General features: G+C 36.5%; 3 protein-coding genes and 1 long non-coding RNA gene across 8 annotated transcripts; 2 read left to right on the forward strand and 2 right to left on the reverse strand.

The window, feature by feature from the left end:
- Window positions 1-10623: 10623 nt before the first annotated feature.
- LOC141045249 (uncharacterized) lies at window positions 10624-14467 on the reverse strand. Of its 2 annotated transcripts, none has more exons than XR_012217248.2 (5): window positions 14329-14467; window positions 13972-14034; window positions 13520-13825; window positions 11586-13222; window positions 10624-11345 (listed from the first exon to the last, which is right to left on the reverse strand). It is a non-coding gene; the product is annotated as an uncharacterized LOC141045249 (long non-coding RNA). The 2 variants fall into 2 exon arrangements; XR_012217249.2 differs by having other exon boundaries at window positions 11586-13279.
- On the forward strand, window positions 11298-17403 carry LOC112279879 (uncharacterized). Its single transcript, XM_024514610.2, has 7 exons — window positions 11298-11450; window positions 11592-11871; window positions 12206-12327; window positions 12595-12669; window positions 12931-13651; window positions 13778-13841; window positions 13941-17403. The coding sequence occupies exons 1-7, from the start codon at window positions 11298-11300 to the stop codon at window positions 14509-14511; spliced, it is 1986 nt and encodes a 661-aa protein (XP_024370378.2). The 3' UTR covers window positions 14512-17403.
- LOC112280633 (sec-independent protein translocase protein TATC, chloroplastic) lies at window positions 14994-17479 on the reverse strand. 3 transcript variants are annotated; one of them, XM_024516319.3, is made up of 5 exons: window positions 17158-17479; window positions 16832-16923; window positions 16157-16479; window positions 15756-16046; window positions 14994-15505 (listed from the first exon to the last, which is right to left on the reverse strand). In XM_024516319.3, exons 2-5 carry the CDS (start codon window positions 16851-16853, stop codon window positions 15269-15271), a joined length of 873 nt encoding a protein of 290 aa, XP_024372087.1. In that variant the 5' UTR covers window positions 16854-16923; window positions 17158-17479; the 3' UTR covers window positions 14994-15268. The 3 variants fall into 3 exon arrangements, with proteins under 3 accessions (XP_024372087.1, XP_090105462.1, XP_024372086.1); XM_090249336.1 differs by having other exon boundaries at window positions 17151-17479; XM_024516318.3 differs by lacking the exon at window positions 16832-16923.
- Window positions 17480-19837: 2358 nt separating this feature from the next.
- On the forward strand, window positions 19838-23050 carry LOC112279881 (pectinesterase-like). Of its 2 annotated transcripts, none has more exons than XM_090249337.1 (3): window positions 19838-20171; window positions 20518-21678; window positions 21777-23050. In XM_090249337.1, exons 2-3 carry the CDS (start codon window positions 20571-20573, stop codon window positions 22472-22474), a joined length of 1806 nt encoding a protein of 601 aa, XP_090105463.1. In that variant the 5' UTR covers window positions 19838-20171; window positions 20518-20570; the 3' UTR covers window positions 22475-23050. The 2 variants fall into 2 exon arrangements, with proteins under 2 accessions (XP_090105463.1, XP_090105464.1); XM_090249338.1 differs by having other exon boundaries at window positions 19842-20073; window positions 21777-22777.
- Window positions 23051-23651: the final 601 nt, after the last annotated feature.

Below are 23651 nucleotides of genomic sequence, written 5' to 3' on the forward strand. Positions count from 1 at the left end.
TTATGGTTATCATCTATGACTTAATATTTTTGACTTTTCAAAATTTGATAATCCTTTGACAAAATATTTAGCAAATCATTTATTTGAGCTACATACAATAATAAAGGCATGACTAAAAAAAAGTTCAAAGACAACAAAAAAAATAATATAGATTTTTATTACAAGGAATAATTTTATTTCTATATTGGTGATAAGATATGGTTACTTTGTCGTAATATTAAAACTATTTGTCTTTGTGATAAGTTGAATTATTGTAGATTTTCTATTTTTAGATAATTCAATCCAATTGCTTATCAATTGCATCTATCAAAGTCTATAAAAATCCATCTTGTATTTCATGTGTCTCTTTTAAAGCTATATAAGACAATGAATATTCCAAGAAGAAGACAAATACTACCACCTCTTATAGAAGTGGATAATACTCAAGAATTTGAGGTGGAAGAAGTCTTAGAATCAAAGTAGCATTGACATAAGTTGGAATACCTTATTCATTGGCATGGATACAATATTAGCAAATGCACATGGGAGCCAACAAAAAATCTTACAAATGCAATAAATAAGGTCAAAATTTTTTATTAACAACATGTATTAAAATTAAAATGAAGTATAGCAAACCTTTTCTATAAAAAAAATATAATTTAGAAAAGATTACATTCTATCTTCTATCCTTGTTTGTACTTTCTGTAGAACTATGGCGTTAAGGATATTGAAAACCAACATCTAGTAGATTCAACTCAAGAACCATCATTTTCTGACTTATTGGATAAGACATTATAATTATCACAACCTTGAAGTTGACATAATACAGATAAAAACCTTCAAGAATAACATGTTCATCCTTGAATAGATGGCGAGATATAATGTATTTGATATTATGACCTAGAAAGAAACTTTCAATGTTTGGTGATTTTATTGGAGGTAGGAATGATTCTTGATGGTATTACAAATGATTTATTTGAAAGAAGTTATAAAGAATTCAACAATAATTAAATAATAAGGTGGTCTTTTTACTCTAGAATGGGACATTACCGATAGCTAAGAAGACCTATCAATTACCTTTAAAGGGAACAAAGATAAGAATAACTAGCAAATATAATTTACCACATCTTATATTTTTTCTATATGTAATCATTTCTCCTCATGCAACTTGTTTCTAAAAAAGAGAATAATATCAAAGATATATATATATATATATATATATATATATATATTGTTATTTTTATTTAAATAACATGAATAAATAGAAATAAATAAAAAAAGATTAATTTCATAATACCTTTTAGAAAAACTTCTTATACGTTGTTTTGATTTTATATGTGTTTATAATTAACTAGTAGATTAGAAACTTAGTCAATAAATTAACCACATGCCACATGTATTGGTAGCTTGTGGAACAAGCTAACTATATGATATCTATATAGAAAACATGTTATACAAGTTAAGATATGTATCATGTAAAGTCAACATGTTTTTAAAGGTCTTATAGAATGTTGTCACATAGATCCTAGATAGATAGTATATATAAAAGCAAGAATAAAGCCTTCTTCACTCTTGTCAATTTCTTTCTTTCTTCTAGTCTAATTTTAAGAGTCTTTAGTTTCTTTGTCTTTTGGCAATAGCCATTCTAGTTTCCTTTCTAATATACATACTTTTCTATTTTTATTTTGTTATGTTTCTTTGAAAGAGTCTTACTTATTTATTTGCTTTCATCATGTTCTTGTCTTTCACATAGTTTCACTTTTGAATCAATCAATTATATTTTTTTAAACATATCTAACTTCATTTAATTAAACTTCTATATTGATGTGATTAATTATGCCTATTGTTGTATTATAATATAACTATATTATAAAAATATAGTCAAAAATAAATTTCTAATTAATATTTAATCATCTTGGTTTAATAATAATTGAAGTTATTTAAACATGGCTTTTATATAAACTTTATTTTTTATTTTCTTGTCTTAATAACTAGTAGATTAAAAGTTGATTCATAGTTTTACCTTTTAGGTTGTAGAAACTCTTTTATTACCTTATAAAAGCCATAAATTAATAAAAATATGATAGAAAAGATAAATAATTAATATGATTGATATTAGGACTAAATTTGACATAGAATTTGACTTAAAAAATCTCAAAATAGATTGGATTGATATTCGAGGGTTGATTTTTTGTAGAACATGATCAAAATCAAACCTTTAGCCACTAAAACAGCCGCCTAAGGTAAAGTATGGGAGCATTTAGAAAGCAATAATTGGAATTAGAGAGCTAGCTTTAAATTCATTGTAGGAACATAAGGCTTATGTAATTATTTTTCAAAGGTAAGATCTATATTGGTGACTTTAAATTTATGCAATACAATTAAGGCTAGTATTCTTAGCTAGTTCATGTAATTGGTGTCACATCTATGATTCAAAATTTGACAATGATTAATTGATTGGATATAATAAGTGTACATAAATTTTTTATTAATCTAACAATGCAATTGAGAGATATTTAATTTTTGGTATAAGAAAATATTGAAAGTTGGCAGTTTGGAGTCAGATAGAATTTCTATGATATTTGAAGATCTATTAGTTGGAATAAGGTGAGATTTGGCATGATATTAGAAGACTTAAAGATTAAGCTATATAGCAATTTTTAACTGAACTTAATAGTTATAGAATGAGATATTACTATTGGAACATCTACATCAACTTTTAAGTTGGCAGCCAAGTGATATTAGTGTAGTTTTTTGACATTTTTTCACAATCTATAAGTTGGATTGGACTAAATTTTTTTGAGCCTATAGAAGACTTATAGTAGCATTCATATACAAAAATTTGCATTAATTAAATAGTCAAATTAGGAGTTACAACTTACTAAAGCTTATTAACAAGTATTTATTTATTTCTATATTCTCTATTCTTATTCTATGTAGTGGTCATTATATCCTCATGTTATCATTTCAAGAGAGCTTCTATTTGTCTTAATAGAATGTTACAATGCAAACAGAAAGTATGATATAGCCTTTTATGGTATTTTTCTTAAAATTTATTAAGCTTATAGTATTGTAGATGATATTATTTTTGTTTATTAATTTCATAAGTAGTAAAAATGCAAAGCAAATGCTATAGCTAGATAACTCAAATCTTTAATAAAAAATTTTCTAATTAATTATATTATTGAGATTGTGCAAAAAATATAATATATATTTTATTGAAGATTTTATCCATACATTATCTACATATGAGATTCTTCAAACAATCACTACATTGGTTTTTTTTGAAACATAAGCTACTATTCTTATTAGAAGTTTTGAACATCTAAATCAATAGTTGTATTGATTTGAACATGGATGGATAGTGCCATGAACACAATGAAAAGGAGCAAGCAATTTATGCACTTGGATTGATCAAAACCAAGCTAAGTATATTTATTGAAGCCATTCAATATCTTATTATATTGATTAATCTAATTGAGGTGAGGTTGGATCTTAAATATACACAGAGTCAAATTTAATCAATAAAATTTATTTATATTTTATCCTTGAAATTTCTTATTATGCAAAAAAATCAAGTTAATATGACTTATATATAGCATCAAAAGAATAACGTTTAGATTATTTATAAAATTATCATTATTTAATATGTGCTATAACAAAAATAATATTGGTAATCTATTCAAGGATCTTATACTTCAATATCTTTCTCAATATATAATATTCATAAATGGAATTATAATAACATGCATTGTTCATACTAATTTAGACCAAATCTTTTTTAGAAATCAAGATGATCATTTATATGAGTTAATTTATTCCATAAGCAATAGCTAGTAAAGCTAACGCCACAAGGTGTACCACATCAAGAGTCTAAGTAACCTTCTTTTTAGGTGCTCTTTTTTTACTTATATAATTTTATTAAATATAATTAGAATATCATTTTAATTAATTTATATTGCATAGTAAAAAAAATATGTTGTATGAACATTTAATCCTCAATTTTATCTCAATATTAATTTCTTCCTCTAGTACATGCATATGGATAGTCCCAAATTCATTAAAATTTGGTGCTATTGATGACATCTTTAAAGTAGTAATTGATGAAGAATAAAATATCTTCTACACTCATTCTTAAAAGTCTAACTTGTAAATGTTTGACCTTAATAAAAATAGAGAGGGTGTACCTAAAAATATTATAGAAGAAAGTTGTATTGGTGAGATGAAAGAGTCATGTGGTTAAAGTGGTGAAAACCTTCATATAATATGGACTACAAAGACAAATATTCTTTCTATTGTGCCAATATCAAGTTTAGAATCAAAGTGGCTGCACTTGGTTGCTATTATATCCAATAGATGCAAAATCCACTTCATAACTTCTACATCAATTGGTAGTGTGATAGATATAAATGGAAATTTTTGTATTGTAGGACAAAAGCCTTCAGTCTTTTGAGCTACGATGACTTGATTTGCTGCTTCTGTTGAGATCATAGGAAGTACTAGTATTTTTGATAAATCTCCTTTAGGTGTTTGTATAAATGTACAAATTAAAGTAGGTTTTTTAATTAAGATTAAAGCTGCCCATTATTCTAGTAGAATTTTGGTCCTCTTTGATACATCATCTTTCATATTCTCTTATCTACTTTTTGCCATTCTAATTTATATTGGTCCATCTTCTTTACTTTTGAATAGTATTTTCTTAGGTGAACAAGGCTCAACTTCCACAATTAATATGATTCTCACAAAAAATGGTGATAGTACTTATTATCATGGCCCTTACTTTAATTGACATTCCTCTTCTTTCAAAACAAGTGGCAGCAATTGATTTTTCAATCCATGAACATAGGAGTAGTTCAATAATCAATGAAGTATTTGACATTGTAGAGATTATTATAATTCTATAGAAAATCCCATATAGATAGTCTTTTATATTAGGATTTGTTTTTATTTTATTTTATTTTATTTTCTAAATTAAAAGGCACTAGATGCTTACTTTGTCCTTTCAATCAAGTAGATTGACAATGATGAGATGGTTTGTATTTGGCAACTGTAGACTTGGAGAGAGCTTGCCACTCAATACATACTTCCTCAACAAAGGTCAATAATCCTTAGTACTATGGATTTGATGAATTTTTTTTTTTTTATATTATATATTTCATTATATTTTTTATTTATAATAAAAGTTTTTTCTATTAATTAGATGTGCAATTGATGGCAGTTGTATAATTGAGTAAGTTTGTTATGAGTACCTCAAAAGAATCTAAAAATCATAGGAGATAGCTCTGTAGTTCTTCATGCCGTGCAGTATTCCTTTACATGCGTATGATTTATGGTTATTAGAGTGTCCATATTTGTCCTAAGCTAAATGTTGATTTTTGTAAGAAGTGGTCATTCATTAAAGTAATCTGGTAATATCTGATGTATCTTTTGTTCATCACGTATACATCTTCTAGTATTTGTTGCAGATTGCCTGTTGCAGCAATGTAAATCTTGGAAGATAAGATTCGTTCTCTTGAATAATTTCTACGAGCTGGCAGAATCAAAGGCGGGGTCACTATGGTAGAGTCGTGGATTTTGGTGATATATCTGCTCATGACGAGAAACATTCTAGTTCATTTGGAGCTGATGATTTTGCAAACATGGAAAATACAGTCCAAGTCATATTTGATGATCGCCTATGAAGCATCCCAGCCACGAGTAGCAAGGGCTGTTCTTCCAGGTTTTACGCTCAAGAGGCAAAGTCTGCCTTATATAGAGCCCAGCCTTGTCGAACTTGCAGCCATGGAGGTCAATTATTATCTTTTTGATTAATTTTATATTCCTGGCATGATCAGCAAACTTGCTTATAGGATTTCACAGGAATATCAGAATGTGAAATTTATGCATCCTTCAATCGATGATAATTGTTTATTTCTTACCTAGTCCCATCATTGCCTCTCTTTGCAAACCTCACATAAGCGAGTCATGGAATGTATACGATGTCTGTTAAGGTCTGATGAAGCATTGAGACTTCTTCAGCTTCTTCAACAATATCATGTGACTCAATTAACCCATAGTCTAGATCAAGCTCAACACCAGCAACTAGCCCAACTCAATTTTCACCAACTTGTTTGTTTTGGTGAAGGAGAGAAAATTGCTACTCAACTTATAGCTGCTCTCATGGGGGAGGTGCTTGAAATATCTGAATATTTTCCAATATGATCTTTATGTCATGAGCCGTATTACATTACTACATATAGGATATTTTTTGATCTACTTGTTGATCACTGGACATTCCTGTGTTGTTCTCTGCAGTATTACATTGCACCAAATGGCAAAGGCATAGTGGATGATGTCAACAAAAAGCTAAGGGAGGGCTGTCCAAGTTACTATAATGAGTCTGACTACCATTTTTATTCAGCTATTGAAGCCTTAAAAAGAGCAGCAAGCACTTCTAATGTTGAAGAGAGGGATGGGCTGGCCAAGGATGCTTTGGACCTTCTCAGCAGAGTTCCTGAAACTGCTAACCTTCTGAGTGTCTGCCAGCACTTTGAGGACATTCAATATTCTTCTCTATGTAATGTCCTATGCAATCATTGAAATTTGGTTACTATGTGTGAGAATTGAAGTTGTGTGCACAGCAATTATGGAAGTCCAAGTGCACCTACTTTTTGTTTTATTAGTGGAGATCCTTTTGTTTAGTTTCTTCATCTTCAACAAAGCTGTTTTTCTTATAGCATCTTTCATTTGTTTTTTTGTAACTTCTATAAGGCCATGGTAGACCTGCCATTAAAAAAAGCTTGTGCTATAGACCTTTTGAGGATGCATTTAATGGAAGTATCAAAGAAGAAAAATGTCAAGTAGCTTTAACAACTAGATGACAATGTTATGATGTAAGAACAAATGCACTTCAAGCCTTCAAGGGCCAAACAACCATAGATAATAGAAGCTCAAAGATTTCACTTCTACCTTTGTGCATGGAGCTATATTAATATTGATGAAACAATAAGAGAGAATTGTATTTAACAAATCGTACAACTTAGTGTCCAATGGCTTGACAATGTTTTCTACAAATATTTGTACCAAATTATGATTGAATTGGGGTTTACACAAGAAATTTTAGATCTTGGGGATCTTAACTTCATTAAGTTTTTAAAAAATGCTAGCAATTATCATTTCATAAAGGTGCCAATTATCTTATCAATTGATATGGTGTTTTTATGTGTCAACTAATCTTTTGTTGAGGTCAATATATTCTTATGTAGGATTTTGCAGGTTGCCTCAAATTCATATTTGTATTAATATATAAGGTAATTTTTTTATTTTAATGATCTCTTTATTATGGTATTATATATATTAGGAAATTCAGGTATACATGGATACATTTAAGTAATTAATATCTTCAATAACATCAAATATAAATATCTTATGGCAACCAATTTCAAAGGAGTAAGCTAAGTATTTGGAATTGTTATCTTGTTTCTATATCTAAAGACGATAACATGCATAGGGTGCTCATATATTATTGCAACTTGTAGAGCATAGACAACTAGAAGGTACTTTAGAAGTCTTACTTGATAAAAGGTATGCTTTTTTATCTTATATTGACTAAATTCCTAGACAATGATCTTAAGCGAGATTCTTATTGGATCTTTCTTTTGTTAAAAGCTAGAAGCTAGTATGTAAATTATGATTATTTGCTATATATATATATAAATATCTCACTAATATGATACTGCAAGTATGGACTAGAATTAGAGCTCCTAAAGATCTTGGTCTATCTTCAGAGTTTTTTGACACTTGCTTAATAGAACTTCTAGAAAGTAAGCTTGCAGTTTTATAATTTTAGGTAAAATTTAAGAAAGCTTTGGACTATTTAGTATCAAAAGCTTCATTTGATTAAAAAAGGATTATGACTATGGAGGAGGATGGTTTTTCTTATTCCATAACCTTTTTAGGCATTGATAAATATGAAGCTTGTTTTACAAGAGAAAAACTTGAGAAACTTGGTGTTGAATTTAAGAACATTGTTCAACTATATAACAACTATAATATACAATTTAAGCTTTTGGAGGCAAGTTCATGTTATAAACTATTAAATCTTTATAATCTTGTGTAATTGGACTCATTGTTCAATATAGAAATTGGAGCATTTTGGACCTTTGAATTGGAGAGTACTTATATCAATTCTCTTTCTTATCTTTCTTTGAAACACACACATGTACAAATTCTTCTATTTAAGTATTTTTTTGATTTTATATATATTTTTGGATTAGATTACATTAATGTAAATAAATATCTAAAAATTACTAGACTCATTGCTTACACTAAGCTATGTTATATATATAATGGTATAAATCAAAAATAGTTAATTGATTGTTGTTACTATTTTGGAGTGAGCAACATGGGAATTTTTTTTCTACTAATATGACAAATAATATGCTTATCCATTTGCAATATATATAGTAATCTTGTGGCTCACATGTTTGTTTAGAAATATTACACTTTTCAAATTATAGTAGAAAAACTAAAAAATAATATTATGCAAGAAACATAGACATGTTTACTTAATCAAGCTTTAGTAGTAGGTAGAGTGGCTTTGTTTTACAAAGAGTAGGCCATCTATTATATCCTAGTCATAGAAGGAGCATGCTTCTTCATACAATTTGCCTACATTTAAAAACTTTGGCTCATGTGTGTTGTTATTCCATCTCTGAGAAATGTTAGAATTCCTATTTATTGAAATAGGATGTTTTGCTAATGTCATCATTGAAAATCAGCATAAAGCCTATATTATTGAAATAAGTAATCACCTTCTAAGTTAATATCTAAATTATTTTTTTATACACTTGTTCCATTATCTTTATCCAAATTCTTTGCTGGCGTATCTACCTATCTCGATTTGAATCATATTTTGATAAACATTATATGCAATATGGTGAATTTTTTTTTAATTTCTTAAAAAAGTCCAATATATCCATGATATCTATTAGTGACCCATTGGTCAGATTAAATTGCATAATTATTACTCACGTATTTTTTTAGATTGACTATAATATAATAGGAGAAAACAAAGACTAGAATAGAAGTGGTAAGAGATGAAGATATCTCGCATGCATTGTTGGCTACTTGTAAAGATGCTATTGAATTTATATAGCATAGCTATGATCCCATACTTACTAATAGAATGATATTACCAAAACTTTCTTTGAGACTTTAGATTCTTTGTTTTGTATTCATTGTAATGCAGGAATGGACTTTGATTATACTTTCTATTCTCATGGGTTTTGGTGTAGTTGGAGACTTTCTTCTATTTGGTAATGGTCACCAAGCTCTTAGCAACCAAGGCATGCATGATAAGCTTGTAAGTATAGCCAATAGGTTCATTTCAATGCGATTTTTTTCATGTATTATTATTTCAAATTCATGTAGAGGTTTGTTATCTAAAATGCAAGGTTTGGTTTATTGACTTTTTCAACTTCTTCAATACAAGTCTTTATATTGTGCAATGAAAAAATAAAAGATGTTCTTCTATAAGAAGATAAAAATAGATGTATCTACTTGTAAATCATTATGTTGTTGTAATTATATTTTCTTGATGTTCAAATTGAAGGAACTTATTGATACTTTCTTCTTCTTGCAATTAGGTATGCATTGGGAAAGTTAGGTGGAATTCTTTCTAGAAATGCCTCAATATGAATGTAACCATGCAAAGGCATCAAACAATGAAAACTAAATTATAGTCTCATATTAGTCCACAATAAATGATAAATATTTAACTGTTCTAATTACATAATCACATTATTTGGCCTTAATATCTAAAATTGATTAAAATTAGAAATTTTTACATGTTGTTATACCATGTTATTACAAAGATGAGACTTGGCTTGATCATTGATATCAAGTCCAAAAGGTAAGAAAGCACAAAAGAAAATCCTCAGCAAGACAAGCAATTTTGCATATTTTATGATCTATAATGAAACTATGATATATATGTGAACTAAACTTTGGGCATTTTGGAAAGTTTCATATACAAATGAACTTGATACAAGTAGATCAACAAAAATGATAAATGTCTTAGCTAGGTTGCAAGCTTGTATTGTAAGGATTGACACTAATGTCCTAAATTTTTAGAAGATGTGGTAGGTCATTTAATAGTAATGGGTTTTTGTTGAAGAGGAGGGTTAGAAAGGAAGTTGAATGCCATAAAGTATGAAGTTTCTATAAAGAGTTGAGAAGATAGAAGTTGAAGAAATTGGTTAGTATGATAGATAATCCAAAATATTTTACAAAGTTATAATTAAAAAAATGTAAAATATTATAAACATTTGCTAAAAAATGTTTTAACATGTGAAAAAAATGTTAAATCTTATAAACATTTGCTAAAATCGTTTGGGTGGAGCATGGATGTGTAGATTTTATCAGCAACAATAGGAAGATTGAATCTGGCAAAAAAGAGACAGCTTCACCTGCAGGAAAACTTGCAATCGATTCTCGACTTAGTCCTGACTGCGGTAGTGCTTCCGCTGCATGCAAATGGGTCAGGTGATGCTGGTTCTGTTGAAGCAGGCGAGGCTGTTGTGGAAAATGATGAAGAATGTGTCGTAACAAGCGGGTGTGAATGTCTTTCACAATATTGAACATCATACAAAGCCATTGCCGAAGTATTTGCAAATCCTTCTCAATCTCAAGGGTTTTTATTATTGCCCAACGTTTTGTCCTTACACACGCTTCATCAGCTCGCAAGCTTCACCACAATTGATTTCCTGGTAAGGTGTTCATGTTCGTTTGGAGATTATTGAACTATGTTGACGTTGCTCTTGCTATCGTATTGTTGCAAATCGTGCAACGTTGGTGTAAATAGAGCGAGAAATATTAGATTCCGAACGCTGGTACGCATATTTTTGTTGGAGATGGGTTTATTTTTAGGCTTTTCTTGCCATGGACCGCAACCTCAAGAAGCACCTTTCTTGAAACATATAACTGGAAAGAGGCAAAGCTCAGCATGTTGGTTATCAATTCCCTGCACTAATTTTCGAAATGCACACTATCTGCCAGAAAGAATGTAAATCTGTTGTGCAGAAAAATGGACGTCTGAAGTAACATCCACACTGCGAAGTTCACTTGTTTTTGCTCGGAGATGAACAAATAGCCTCTCATCACTGTTTTACAACAATGCAGCGTCATTGGGAGGTAAGAATGGGGCGCGAGGAGATGGAAGGTTCGGAGAGCTTTCCTCGATCTCAACACAGACACGCAGGGATGTAGAGCACCACCTATGGCTAGCTGAGCATAGGCCCACTCTAGCTCTATTAGCTCCATCTCCACCCCACGCGAAGATGGCCCAAGAGGAAAAGATGACACGGAGGAAGGAAGATGTCGATGGCCTGAAAGCGAACACAAAGCAATATTATTCCAATCGGTGTATCGATGATTTGATCCGTTCGGGTGGAAGAGAATTCAATGACCTGTTCCGATCATTCTCGAAATTGGTTCTCACCAGAATTCTGTCTCAGATTTTTTGAGTTCATGTGTCCTACTCTACTGCATACCTTGATCTTTCATTTCAAAGCATTTCGTGGACTATGCGACAACCATTTTGATATGTTACATTTTGCGAGACGTACCTGCAGGATGTTAATCTTCAGAAGCTGCTAATCGATGCCATGGCAAAACACTTGGCCAAGAAGGAGAAGGATTTGGAGCAGAAGGATGTTCTAGTTGAGAGGGAAGGTCGGAAGCCAACCCTCGCATGGTTCAAAGTTGATAACGAGACTCGTCCCTCGAAGAATGAGCAGCACAGACGGCGCAGATGTACCAGTACAGCATCGAAGCCGCATCCACCTGAAGATAGAGGTCCTTGCAGCTGCAGAGAATGGCCACACTCCCCAAAGCAGCAAAAGATTTGCGATGGTGAGGAACACATCGATCCAGAGAAGTCTCGTGTAGAATCGATACTGCATTCGTCGGGTGGACCAAAGTAATGATGTAGCAATAGAGAGCCGCAATAGATTAATTGACATGAAAGCACTTTTATAACGCAAATCACCAATTCAAACATGTTCTATGACCTTGCATGAAAGCACGGCTATTAATAAGTGTTGCACTTGGCATTGATCTACAGTTTTCCAATACAGTAGTGTTAACATCCAGAAGTGATTAATCTTTTATAGAACACATTTAACTTTGTGAATTGCACTATAAAAGACGTCATTTCCTAAGCTGATGTAAGAACCTTTGGAAGAAGGCGTATGCAGGGATGTTGCATTGCAGATGCCTGTAATTTTACGAAAAGCCTCAGAACCGAGTCACAAGGCACAAGATCAAATCTACGACGCTGCAAAGCTGCTTGAAATTCATTTATCACAGGCATGATCCTGCATTAAAGTTCCAATCGTAGTCATAGCTGTGGCATTCTTGTGCTAGGAATTGTGAGCAGCTTTTCTTGAAGACGCGAAACATCACTTCGAAGAACCAAGAGATATAGCTGGTTCCTTTCATATCTTCGACTCCACTGATGATGATCATTCTCTCCACATCTGTTAGACTCATGTTCGAGTTTTCTGCATGATCTATTATATTTCTGCTAAAGAGTTGTTGATTCAAATTCTTAATACCTTTCTCGATGATCGACAGACTTCGTCAAGACGAGAATACAAAGCAGCAAAGCATGTGGAAGAGGACACAAACAATCTGCGAGATAAAGCGAAAGTAACCGTTCTTAAACGATGATTGAATTCTTTACAAAGATATTCAGCATACTTAAATAAAATTAAAGTCATAATTATGAAATCTGACTGTGGGATGTGTTGCGAAATTGTCAAAATACAATCGACTGGAAATCTTGTCTGAATTCTGAGGCTGGTGAACAAGAGTTTTTTGCAAAGTGTCTCATCCTCGAGGATTTAAAGGCTTTATCAGATTCTAGAATTTAAACAGGCAATGTTATGGAATTGTGAATGTGACTCACAGGCGTCCGACTATCGAAGGGTATCACAGACACAAATGAAAAGAACTCCAGACGGAGTTGAACCCCAACCTGATGGGCGGGGCGACGACTTGTCACAACTCACACGCCGTGAAGTATATGGCAAATCAAAACGAGAAATCTTTCCAACACTTAAATTTGAAGTCGAGGTATCGAAAACATCACAAGAGCATAGGAAATCTGCAGATAAAGTCGAGGTTCAACCTGACAAACCTCCTGACAACAGGAAGTTTCGAGGTGCATCCACAACGCGTAAGATACCAAAGCTGTGGCCGCCTGATGAACACTTTCGTAAAACAAAGTTAATTAGCGCAGAAGGCAACTCCGCAGCATCTACACCAAAGAGCTCACTCAATGAGTCAGAAGCCTCGTCTGACAATTCGAAACAAGAATATCTCGCAGCAGGTTGCAGGAATCGCAAGCTGGTGGAGATGCCAGCAAAGAAGCAGAGAGGCAAAACCCTTAAGAAACCCGAGTGGTGGCCGGTGACTAGACGTCCATACAGCGCATTTGAATTGAAATTGTGGCGCCGAGAACATGAGGATGCAGACAGGATAGCGAGAAAGTACTCACCCGAGGAAATGTACGCAGAACACCCCGTCAAACGTCTTCATTCACAATGTAGCCAAGGCTCACAGAAAAGAAAGACACAGGAGGTGGTGAGGCTCCAAAGCGTTCCAAAATCCATGTCCCAACATAACGATGGTAATTCCATCACCTTCATTAGTCTGATTTCATGCACTGTGTGGTAGCTTTGCTTTCTGGTATGCCCCTGGAAGGTATTGTAAGGACTCTTCGTGACAAGCTGACGCAGTGAGGGATTGATGACAGATCCATTGAGGCGGACTCTACAGAAACGAATTGCAGCAGCATTACCAACTGCAGAAACACCGAGGTTAAGCTTCAGCCGCTCATTTAAAAAATAAATAAAACATAAATGAGAATTTTAGATGAGGTTTCTGTATTTGACCTACTCGGCTTTATGGTTGTGTAGGAGGATGCATCAGAAAGTGAAGGAACATTACCAACCGATGGATGGGCCTCACGAATCATCACAACAAAGTCGTCAGATTAATACTCGCCGTAACCTGGTCGGAGTTGGTGAATTGAAACACACAAAAATTATCAGCAAGTCTACTCCGAAAGTTGACGATCAAAGCCAGAAGATGGATACAACTTGCAATCTTAACTCGGATTGTGACTGTCACTGTCAATTTAATGTCAGAAAGGCATCGAAAAGAAAATCAGGGCATGGTGGGCCTCATGCACTTCAAACCTCCAGACGTTCAGATGGTGGTAAATCTGGGCACAGCGATCGAATCCGTATTCATATGCAATGCACCAAAACAACCGAAGATCAAGTGTGTGGAATTTTCACACACCTCCAAGATCAAGTATGTGAGTTTGTCACGCAACTCCAGCCAGAGCTGGATGTAGAGGCAGCTGTGTACATCTTGGACCAGATCGAGGCACCGAGAGAGGCGCATGCTCAAACCAGTATCTCGTCACAGGGAAGAGCACAGCGACAGTTCCACGATCACGAATATGGAGTTTACATGGAATAAGAACAGAGGTATCGGACAAATTGGTCTCCACGATCACGAGCATAAAGTATACATGACAAGAGTAGGGAGCAAGGAGACAAATTGCGTTATACAGAATGGAATTGAAAGGTGTAAGACAAATTCTCCATCTAGCAGTCATACTACTACGCTCTGTTTTGTGGTACGGTAGTCTGACCACCACCTCGCAGGTGAAAAGCATTTGTTACAGATTCATTGCATTGGGTCGGTAGTAGACACGATATCTAGGGCAGTACAGGAACCTTCAGCGAAAAAATGGAGGATTTGCAACTATTTGCAATTTTGAAGTAGGCGCTGATGCTGTGCATGGTCAGTGAACGTTCTTCAACCGCATAAGTTATTTTCTGTTACCAAAATTACTAAAATTCTGTCGGTGTGTGTAAGTGTACACATGTTAGCTGATAAGATTATAGATCAAGCGCGACGTGTAAATTCAATGATTCAGCTATATTGTGACCAGTGGATGCATAGAAAACTCTCGGCAGTATATTGAAAAAAAATGCCTCAAAGCACAAGAAAAATTTGCTCAAGATACTGAGCTAGTGCTACTTGTACAGCAGAGCTTCGTCGTCTTCGTACGACGAGCGAGTCATATCACAGTTTACTCTTCTTTTTAGCTAAACTTCACGAATTTCAGCAATGCTAGCTTCGTGACCGATTTGGCGAATAATTTAAACATACAGTAAGGGAAAAGCAGTTCTCCCCATTACGAACAAGGCTAAGTAATAAGTACAGTTTCCTAATCTTCCAATTCCAGCGGCTCCCTGTTATTAATCAGAAGTTTCACAGCAAAAGCGCCACCCATGTACAGACCAATTAGTGGGCCGGCCAGTAAACATTGCGTCAAGGGGTCGGTTGAAGGAGTCAAGACAGCTGCAGCAACGACAGCTCCTACAACAACATATCTCCACACGGAGAGCATTTGGTCCCCTGATACCAGCCCTGTCTGGCCCAGTAGTAGTTGTATGATGGGCACCTGCACAGATCAAACAATCAGCCAAGCTCAACTTTTGAGGCACAAAGCATGCCAAAATAGTGATTCTTGCTCCAAGTCGAAACCCTCACAGAGCTCAGATTGATAAGACTTGCTTTCACAATCCAGTTCACTATCGAAGTGCACTAGAACAATAACATATAGGTATTTAAGAGCTCAGTTGACCTGAATATTTTTGTGACCAGAAAATACAAAGAAGAATGTGGTGATGCTGGCAGGGGTACGGACTGACCTGGAAAGACAGCCCAGTACTGAACATGAGCACTAACACAAACTCGAAGTATTGGTCGATAGACCAAAGCGATTCAACGACCCCTTCTGCGTAGCTGACGAAGAAGTTGAGAGCTGCAGGGGTGAGAATTGCATAGGAGAATGCCAAGCCTGCATAAAATAAGAAGGAGGATCCGAACACAACAGGGCCAAGCAACTTCCTCTCGCTTCGAGTTAAACCAGGGACCACAAACGCTATAATTTCGTATAATATTACGGGGCTGCCGAGGAGAAGACCGCAGTAACCGGACACCTGCAGTACAGAGAGGTACACGTTAATGCCCAAAGAATCGGGCACAATTGAGCTCAAAAAGCTCGATCAATTATGAAATCTTGCAAGGATGGAATCATAGGGCGTTGTACCTTGAGAGTGGTGAAGAAGTATTCGCCAGGGGAGAGCGCCAAAAATCGAACGCCGAGGGAATAAACAGGCTTTTCAAGGAGCACAATGAGATCCTTCGCAAAAACAAAACATCCGGCTATGGCCACTCCAACTGCTACAACCGAAATCAGAAGTCGGTCTCTGAGTTCTTCTAAATGGTCAAAAATGGTCATTTCTTTGTCGTCGGGGAGCTCCTCTTCTGGAGGATAGAGCCATTTCGATAAACCATTCTCTTCAGACATTGGCTCTTCATTCACCTCTTCTAACTCTTCTGCTTGCCGTTCCTCAGATTGCACCGCAGTCCCTGCAAAAACGAATTCAGAATATGAGTTCCTAATACAGAAGGACAAACGTGCCATGCCAAACAAAAACTTCTGTGCTTCAGTTGGAGATTCACAGAAAATAAGATCAGCTTGCATAATCACCTAATACAGAAAGCCAAAGTACTTGATACGATCACTCAAGGTAAGAAAATTGCGTCGAGAACATTGAAAGAATTTCTTTAGGAGTTCTGATGAGCAACATTTCTCAAGCTTGGTTCCATGACCATAAGAAATACTTCTACAAACTGGCTACCGGTCCTACTTTCAACAAACAACAACCCTCACGACCTGAAATATAATAGCAGGTTTGACACAAAAAGTATCATTACTTACCCATTCCTAGCTTCTGAACCATGATATCCTTTCACGAAGGAGCACGACATGGAAACACTTTCGTCAACTCAGAAGAACCATCCAGTAAGATCCTATACATTACCATTGAAAACTAAAAATCAACAGCTTAAACCTTGGAAATTCCAGCAGCAACAAGGTTTCTAGTCTAGAAAGGCGGCCACGTAAGGGCGAAAAACTCAGAACCCTACGCCCCGAGCAGCTGCACATTTTCAAAACCAGGTCTAATGTTTCCGCTTCGCAAAAGTGAATCATGCAATTGACAACCTAACATTCATTCTCAGGATCAATCGTACAGTACTTCTTACTCGTCTTGATTTGCTTCATATACTTGGGATGCGCAGCAATTCTAGCGAGGGCGCTGTCAACCGCGGCGAAACCTAATTGCCCTTGAATTCTCTTCATTGCGTGAATTCGCAGAGGACCCATGACCATAGTCGAAGCAGGAGCAGAGACATTCACATGCGACAACTTGGGGCCGCTTCCAACAGACTTCAGTGACATCGTCGAACCCAGCGATGCGGTATTCATGGCTGCCATGGCCGCCATGGCCGCCACAGTTTCAAAATCTTCTCACACACTCCCAATTCAAATGCGCAATCACAATCTCCCCTCAATTCTGCGACAAGCAGCTGCGAGTACGCGCGGTCATCCCCTCTGCCTCAGATAAGGGGCCACTGGACCTCACCCGGCGTTTCCACGGGCCGGTCCAGCAATGTGACTTCCCGGGACTCGCTGATCGTTCTGGGCCTCTGGTTCGGGGCCAGGGTCTTCTTCCAACTGGACTCCCTTAGAATTGGAGAATGAGGCTCCCCCTTGGGACCCGCCCATGAAAAATATCTGGGAATCCCCTCTCTTCCCTCTCTTTTCTCCTTTCTTGCAACTCAAGAAATTCTCTGGAATCTTCTCCAAAGTTAGAGAACGCTAATTTAGGGTTTGTAGTGCATTTTTTCGCCAAGCAAACTCATGGAGATGATGTAGCAAAATTTCAAAGAATAATTTCAAGTTTAAGAGGCGCTTCTGAACCTTGGATACAATGCTCTCTCTACAAATTATTGCTACGTTTGCCTTTAATTAATAAAAATAATGTATTTTAATTTTTTTAATTTTTTAATTTTTTTTATATGAATTATGTCAAGGACAAGAGTTATAAGAAATGTAAGGAAGACAAGAATAAGGTATCAGATTATAAAAAAAGAAAAAAAAGATATGAGATTAGAAACAAGATAACATTTGGGTTGTTCTAAATCTTCTATTGGCAAGAGTGACATATTCCTTGTTTTATCCTTATATTTATATTTTGGCAATTAGATTTTATCAAAATTATTTTTGAAAAAGATTCTAAGAATAATGAAATATCTTACAAGTATACAAAACCTTCCATTGAAACCTCAAGAAGACATATATAATCACATGTTGAATAAACTAAATCATATAAATCATCTTTTATTTAATAATATGTATTATTTTTTTAATTTAACTTATTTTGGTACTATATGAATTTATGTGATTTAAATAAATGTGATTGGTTTTTATTGGTTACATATTTAATAGTAGAGAAATGAATCTAGAGGTCATTTTTACTTTTTATGGTAGTTAGGATGGGTAGGTCAATTTAGTAAAATCTTGGGTCTATTTAACATTCCTCTAAATACAAGTATGAATATATACAAATTGTGCATTGTTTCTTCATGTTTCAAACTCATCAAGGATTTGCAATGAATAGTATTTTAAAAAATAAAAATAAAAATATGGACTCAAAGGAGACATCATTTAAGAAAATGAAATACTAAATATATTTTTTCAATTATTTTCTAATGACTAGGAATACCAATTAGTTCATTCAATAAATCGAGAAATGGGTATGGCAAAAATGTTTCAGAAATAAGCGTTACATTTTTCACACTTTTATTTCAATGTGTAATTTCTATAACATTTCATATTTGTCTTTACTGAGGATGAATGAAGTTTGCAGAACCACTGAGGATGAACGAAGCTTTCAGGATGAATGAAGTTTCAGGAACCAATGGAGATGAATGAATAGCTGTGATGAAGGGCGAAGAAGAAGAAGGAATAGACGGCACTTTGGAGTGCCGCTAGACGGGCTTTCGCAAGCAGCTGGGAAAGTGGGGCAGCGATCTCCAACTCCAACGGAGCCGATTCCGATTTTCCGTTTGCAGCCTTCGAAGGGAATTAATTCCAACAACTTTGTTGAGCACATAGTGAAAGGGATTCATTTTGCACAGAGGTGCTTTTGTCATATATATATATATATATATATATATTCATGGATGGTTTGTAAGAAGCATAGTGAAATCACTTTCTTCTTTTTTGTGCCCCCTGCGATTCAATCCGATTCAACAACATTTCGTGTTACTGTTTTCTGAATAGAACGGCAGTGTCGACGATGGAGTGTGGATAATGCTTCTCCTGACCTTGAGGACTTTGGAAAGTACGTTGACCCTCGATGCAATATGGATGCTGGAAAAGGACCTGAGTCTGGCCAGTGGCGTTCAGTTTCATTCGGAATCTAGCAATCCCCATTGATCCACAATTAGGTCGTTTGCAAAACACCTTCGGATGTACTTTTCCCATCCAGGTTCCATCCGTCGGCGATTCCTGCACCATCTTTGAGACGAACCGGAGGTTTGATAGGCCTACTTATAGATGCTGTAGGCTGATCCGGTGGGTACTATTTGCGGCTCTAATGCCAGGTGATCCCGGGCTGGACACCGACTCAGCGGCGCCCTTCTCTCGACTACACATGACGATGCCGGTCTACAGCCGCTGTTGGAAGCGTCTGGTCCGACGCAGGAAGGAGCGGAGGAGCTCCATGAGAACTAAGAATAGACCCAGGTTTCGCTGAAGAAGACCGCCCTCGTAGTGCTCCCTGGTACCCTGACTATATCTGATACTCACACATGAGTCGGCGAAATAGCCGGCTGCCTACTTCATGACTTGAAGAACATCAATCACCGCAGCCTCCGTCAGTGCATTACAATCGAGTTTTGGCGATCTGTTGAGGTTAATAGCGCGGCTCCTAACTGTGTAGCAGATCGGGTTGCTGAAATATAATCACTGGCGCCTTGCGTTTGCAGGTCCACTGTTGCTTTCAGTTCCGTTCCAAGTGATACTTGTTTAGCGCCTCGTCCGTGCTGATTGGCAAAAGTTGAATCCGTGGTAACAGCCACGAAAGGATACAGCAGAGTAGAAGTGAGTGACGGGTGCGTGCTTGCTCATTTATAAACATTCAGCGACTGTGTTTGCGGGTTTTTGGATGGTTGGTTGCGGAAACTTTATCGCAAGTTGACACGCATTGCAGGTGTGTCTCGGAATACTGGGGACTACATGAGTGGTCGAACATTTTTCTCAGATTATAGAGACGGACTTGCAGTTTGGAGATGTCTTTGCATTGCAGCGTTTTTGTTCCTTTGTCAAAAAAGAATCCGCACCACCTAATGTCTACCGTTTCTGGTGTAAATAAATTTTGTTTCCAAAGGATACTTCGTCAAACTTAGAAAAAGAGTGGAGAAATTTGTTGTCAGAAAACACGCACCATAATATTGCTCCCCATCGAGTCTTTGTAGAGGTCTAGAGAGTCAGGTTTAAAAGTTCCACCTTTTTATCACTGCTGGTGATGTTTATGTCTCTATTTCTTGATTGAGCAGCGGATGAGGAAGACTGCTTAGAGGTCGCGAAGGAACCGACAGCGGGATCCAAGATGGTGTGGAACAGCAGAGAGGATGAGATAGCGTTGTATGGAAGCGGCTCTTTGGAGTCTTCGAAAACTTCCACGAGACGCAAATGTACCGTTACTTTCGTAGTGCTACTCCTGGCCGGCATCTTGCTTGCCATCATTGTGCCAGTGACGCTCCATGCGCGGAATAGCAGCGATGACTCCGTTCCTGCCCAGCAGGCTGGACCCCCGGCTGGTGTGACGACTGCTTGCTCAGCAACTCAGTATCCAGACACCTGTAGTAATACACTGCAGAATTCCACTCATTCCGATGCGAGGATTTTCACTTCGACCACCGTGGCTGCGGCTTCGACAGGCGTAGACGAGACGCGCTTGAGTATCAAGAATTCTCAGACGCCTGAAAACGCACCAGCTGTGGAGGTTTGCCTAGATACTTTGACCTCTGCGTCTGCGGAGCTTGAAGTTGTGCTGAAAGATTTAAACACGACGGATAAGGCCGTTCTCAATGCCACGTTCGACGACATCAAGACGCGCCTCACGGCCGCTATGGAGTTCCATACGACATGTTTGGATGCATTGGAGGAGGTTGGAGGGCCGATTAGTCCTTCTGTGCAAGCAGTCAGCAAGAAAACAAATGAGCTCTTTAGTGTCGCCTTGACCTTCGTCAACGCATTCTCTGCATTCGGAGACGATTTCCTCGCATGGGCTAAATCCTTTGGTATGGATCTCACGCAATTTAATCGCCGGGGGCGTCGGCTGCTTCATGATGACTTGTACTCTACTGGCCACGAGCAGGACACCGTCGAAACTTTTCCGCTGTGGGTAGGCATGGAGCAACGGCGCCACCTTCTCCAAACCGTGCCTGCAAACGGTACCTACAACGTCACAGTGGCATGGAACGGCTCCGGAAAATATAGGAAGATCATGGACGCAGTGAAAAATGCGCCGATCAAGAGCTCGTCGCCTTACGTGATCTACATCAAGTCCGGCATTTACAAGGAGCAGGTCAAAATTAATTCTTCCTTGACCAACATCATGCTTCTTGGCGATGGTCCCGCGTACACCATCATCACTGGAAGCCTCAGTGTTGCTCTAACGAAGAGCATGACAACCTTCCTTTCCCCGACGCTAAGTAAGCATTTTTCAATCGTGATCTCGCTATATCTGCACTGCCATGGGTAGGATACTGAACTGAATCAATGACTCTTCATGTATCTTGGTGTGTTGCAGTCGTCGAAGGACAAGGATTCAAGGCAAAAGGTATCCAGGTACGCAACACGGCAGGACCCGCTGGCCATCAAGCTGTCGCGTTGCGCGTGAGTGCCGACAAATCATCATTTTACCAATGCACCTTCGACAGCTTCCAAGATACACTCTACGTTCACAATTACCGCCAATTTTACCGAGACTGCACCATCAAGGGCACCATCGACTACATCTTCGGTAATGCCTGGGCGGTGTTCCAGAACTGCCGACTCACAGCGAAAAAGTCCACAATCGTGGGCCAAGTTAATGTCTACACGGCGCAGGGCAAGACGGATCGTGGCCAGACCACGGGCATTTCGTTTCAGAGCTGTACGTTCGACGCCACTACCGATCTTGCCAGAAACTCCAAAGCATTCCCAACATATCTCGGCCGACCCTGGAAGGCCTACGCTACCACGGTCCTGTTACGGTCCCGAATCCTGGCCCATGTCCGTCCCCAGGGCTGGCTTCCATGGAACGCTTCCAACTTCGGCTTGCGGACCTCCTATTTCGCCGAGTACCAGAGCTCCGGCCCCGGCGCTCTTCCAAGCTCCCGAGTAGCCTGGTCGAAGCAGATCAAAACTGTTACTGATGCCAACAAATACCAAGCCTCTGTGTTCATCCAAGGTAATTCATGGGTAAAGGCGACGAATTTCCCTTACACCGGCGCTCTGTTTACATAACTCCCAAACTCGTCGTCCTCGATCATGGCACAATCAGCTGTGTCTGTTTGGCGCAGTCGTAGCTCCGGTGATTGTTTACCGACACCAGTCGGTGTCTAGACAAGATTCATACAACAAACCTTCATCTAGTGACCAAACCGATGACTGATCGTGAGATTCGGCAGATGGGTGCCGTAAACAGACCAATTGCTTTTGTGTTGTTGACAATCGTCGAATTCATTCAGGGTAGGTCAAGATCGTTTTGCGATCGATCATTCTTTTTCGTGGTATCAATAAGAAACTGTAAATACATTCGTGCATGCATCGAAGATGCGTCTGGATTCCGGCGTGCTCCTCCTGATTCTGTCGAAGGATTCAGCTTCTTATTGATCGTGTCGATCTGGTGTTTATTGTCCAGGGAATTGTTGTGCTTGTGTTGTAAGCATGCCATAATTTTATTACCGTCCAGTTGTTGAGGAGAATAATTCTTTCCTCGGAAACATCCAGATGTGCAAGATAGCGAGGTCAATGGTCACTTGGCATCAATTAAAGATGTTAGATTCTTTGTTTAAATCTGCCAAGTTTTTATTATTTTCATTCTTACTTTTCTACTGTGGATTGGTGAAATGTAGTTTGTTGTTTCAAAACAATAATTCTGAATACAAATATATTGGCCTGTTCCTAAGCAGCTTGGGTATTTTAATTTTTTCTTTTTTATTTGAACATGATTTATGGATTAATTCAATTTTCTATATTGAGTTAATTTTAATGCAAGTAATTAAAAGCAATTTTACTACAACAAAATAAAAATAAAATCAATAAATCAACCAATCATTTTTCCATCATACTTAATACTTGTTTTTAGAAAATCTAATATTTTAATGATGTGCATATTTTTTATAATTTATAAATTTTTGAAAGATTTTTTCTTTTATTATTTTCTTTTAAATTGTTTTTAAAAACCAAAACAACAAGGTGAATTTATAGAATAAAAGAAAAATTCAAGATCATTCAATGCATAAAACTTTTATGATTACAATTTCAAAGATATATCATTTATTAAAAGAATGCGTGTATATATATATATATATATATATATATACATACACACACATGGTATTTAAAAATATATATATTAGAAAAGTCAACACATAGCAATGTATATGATACAATATAAGTAATATTTAACTTGATAAAA

Source organism: Physcomitrium patens, chromosome 3 (genome assembly GCF_059467195.1).
Source record: "Physcomitrium patens ecotype Gransden chromosome 3, ASM5946719v1, whole genome shotgun sequence".
Taxonomy (NCBI): Eukaryota; Viridiplantae; Streptophyta; class Bryopsida; order Funariales; family Funariaceae; genus Physcomitrium; species Physcomitrium patens.

Bases quoted from the DNA above. Each gene is read 5' to 3' on its own strand.
- LOC112279881 (XM_090249337.1), top strand. From the start codon at position 20,571: ATGGTGTGGAACAGCAGAGAGGATGAGATAGCGTTGTATGGAAGCGGC. The intron at 21,679-21,776 runs GTAAGCATTTTT...GGTGTGTTGCAG, and splicing joins CTTCCTTTCCCCGACGCTAA to TCGTCGAAGGACAAGGATTC.
- LOC112279879 (XM_024514610.2), top strand. From the start codon at position 11,298: ATGGCCCAAGAGGAAAAGATGACACGGAGGAAGGAAGATGTCGATGGC. The intron at 12,328-12,594 runs GCATGATCCTGC...GATGATCGACAG, and splicing joins TTGAAATTCATTTATCACAG to ACTTCGTCAAGACGAGAATA. The intron at 12,670-12,930 runs GTAACCGTTCTT...TGTGACTCACAG, and splicing joins ATCTGCGAGATAAAGCGAAA to GCGTCCGACTATCGAAGGGT.
- LOC112280633 (XM_024516318.3), bottom strand. From the start codon at position 17,398: ATGGCGGCCATGGCAGCCATGAATACCGCATCGCTGGGTTCGACGATG. The intron at 16,480-17,157 runs GTAAGAAGTACT...TCGTTTTTGCAG, and splicing joins TATGAAGCAAATCAAGACGA to GGACTGCGGTGCAATCTGAG. The intron at 16,047-16,156 runs GTACAACGCCCT...TCTGTACTGCAG, and splicing joins ACTTCTTCACCACTCTCAAG to GTGTCCGGTTACTGCGGTCT.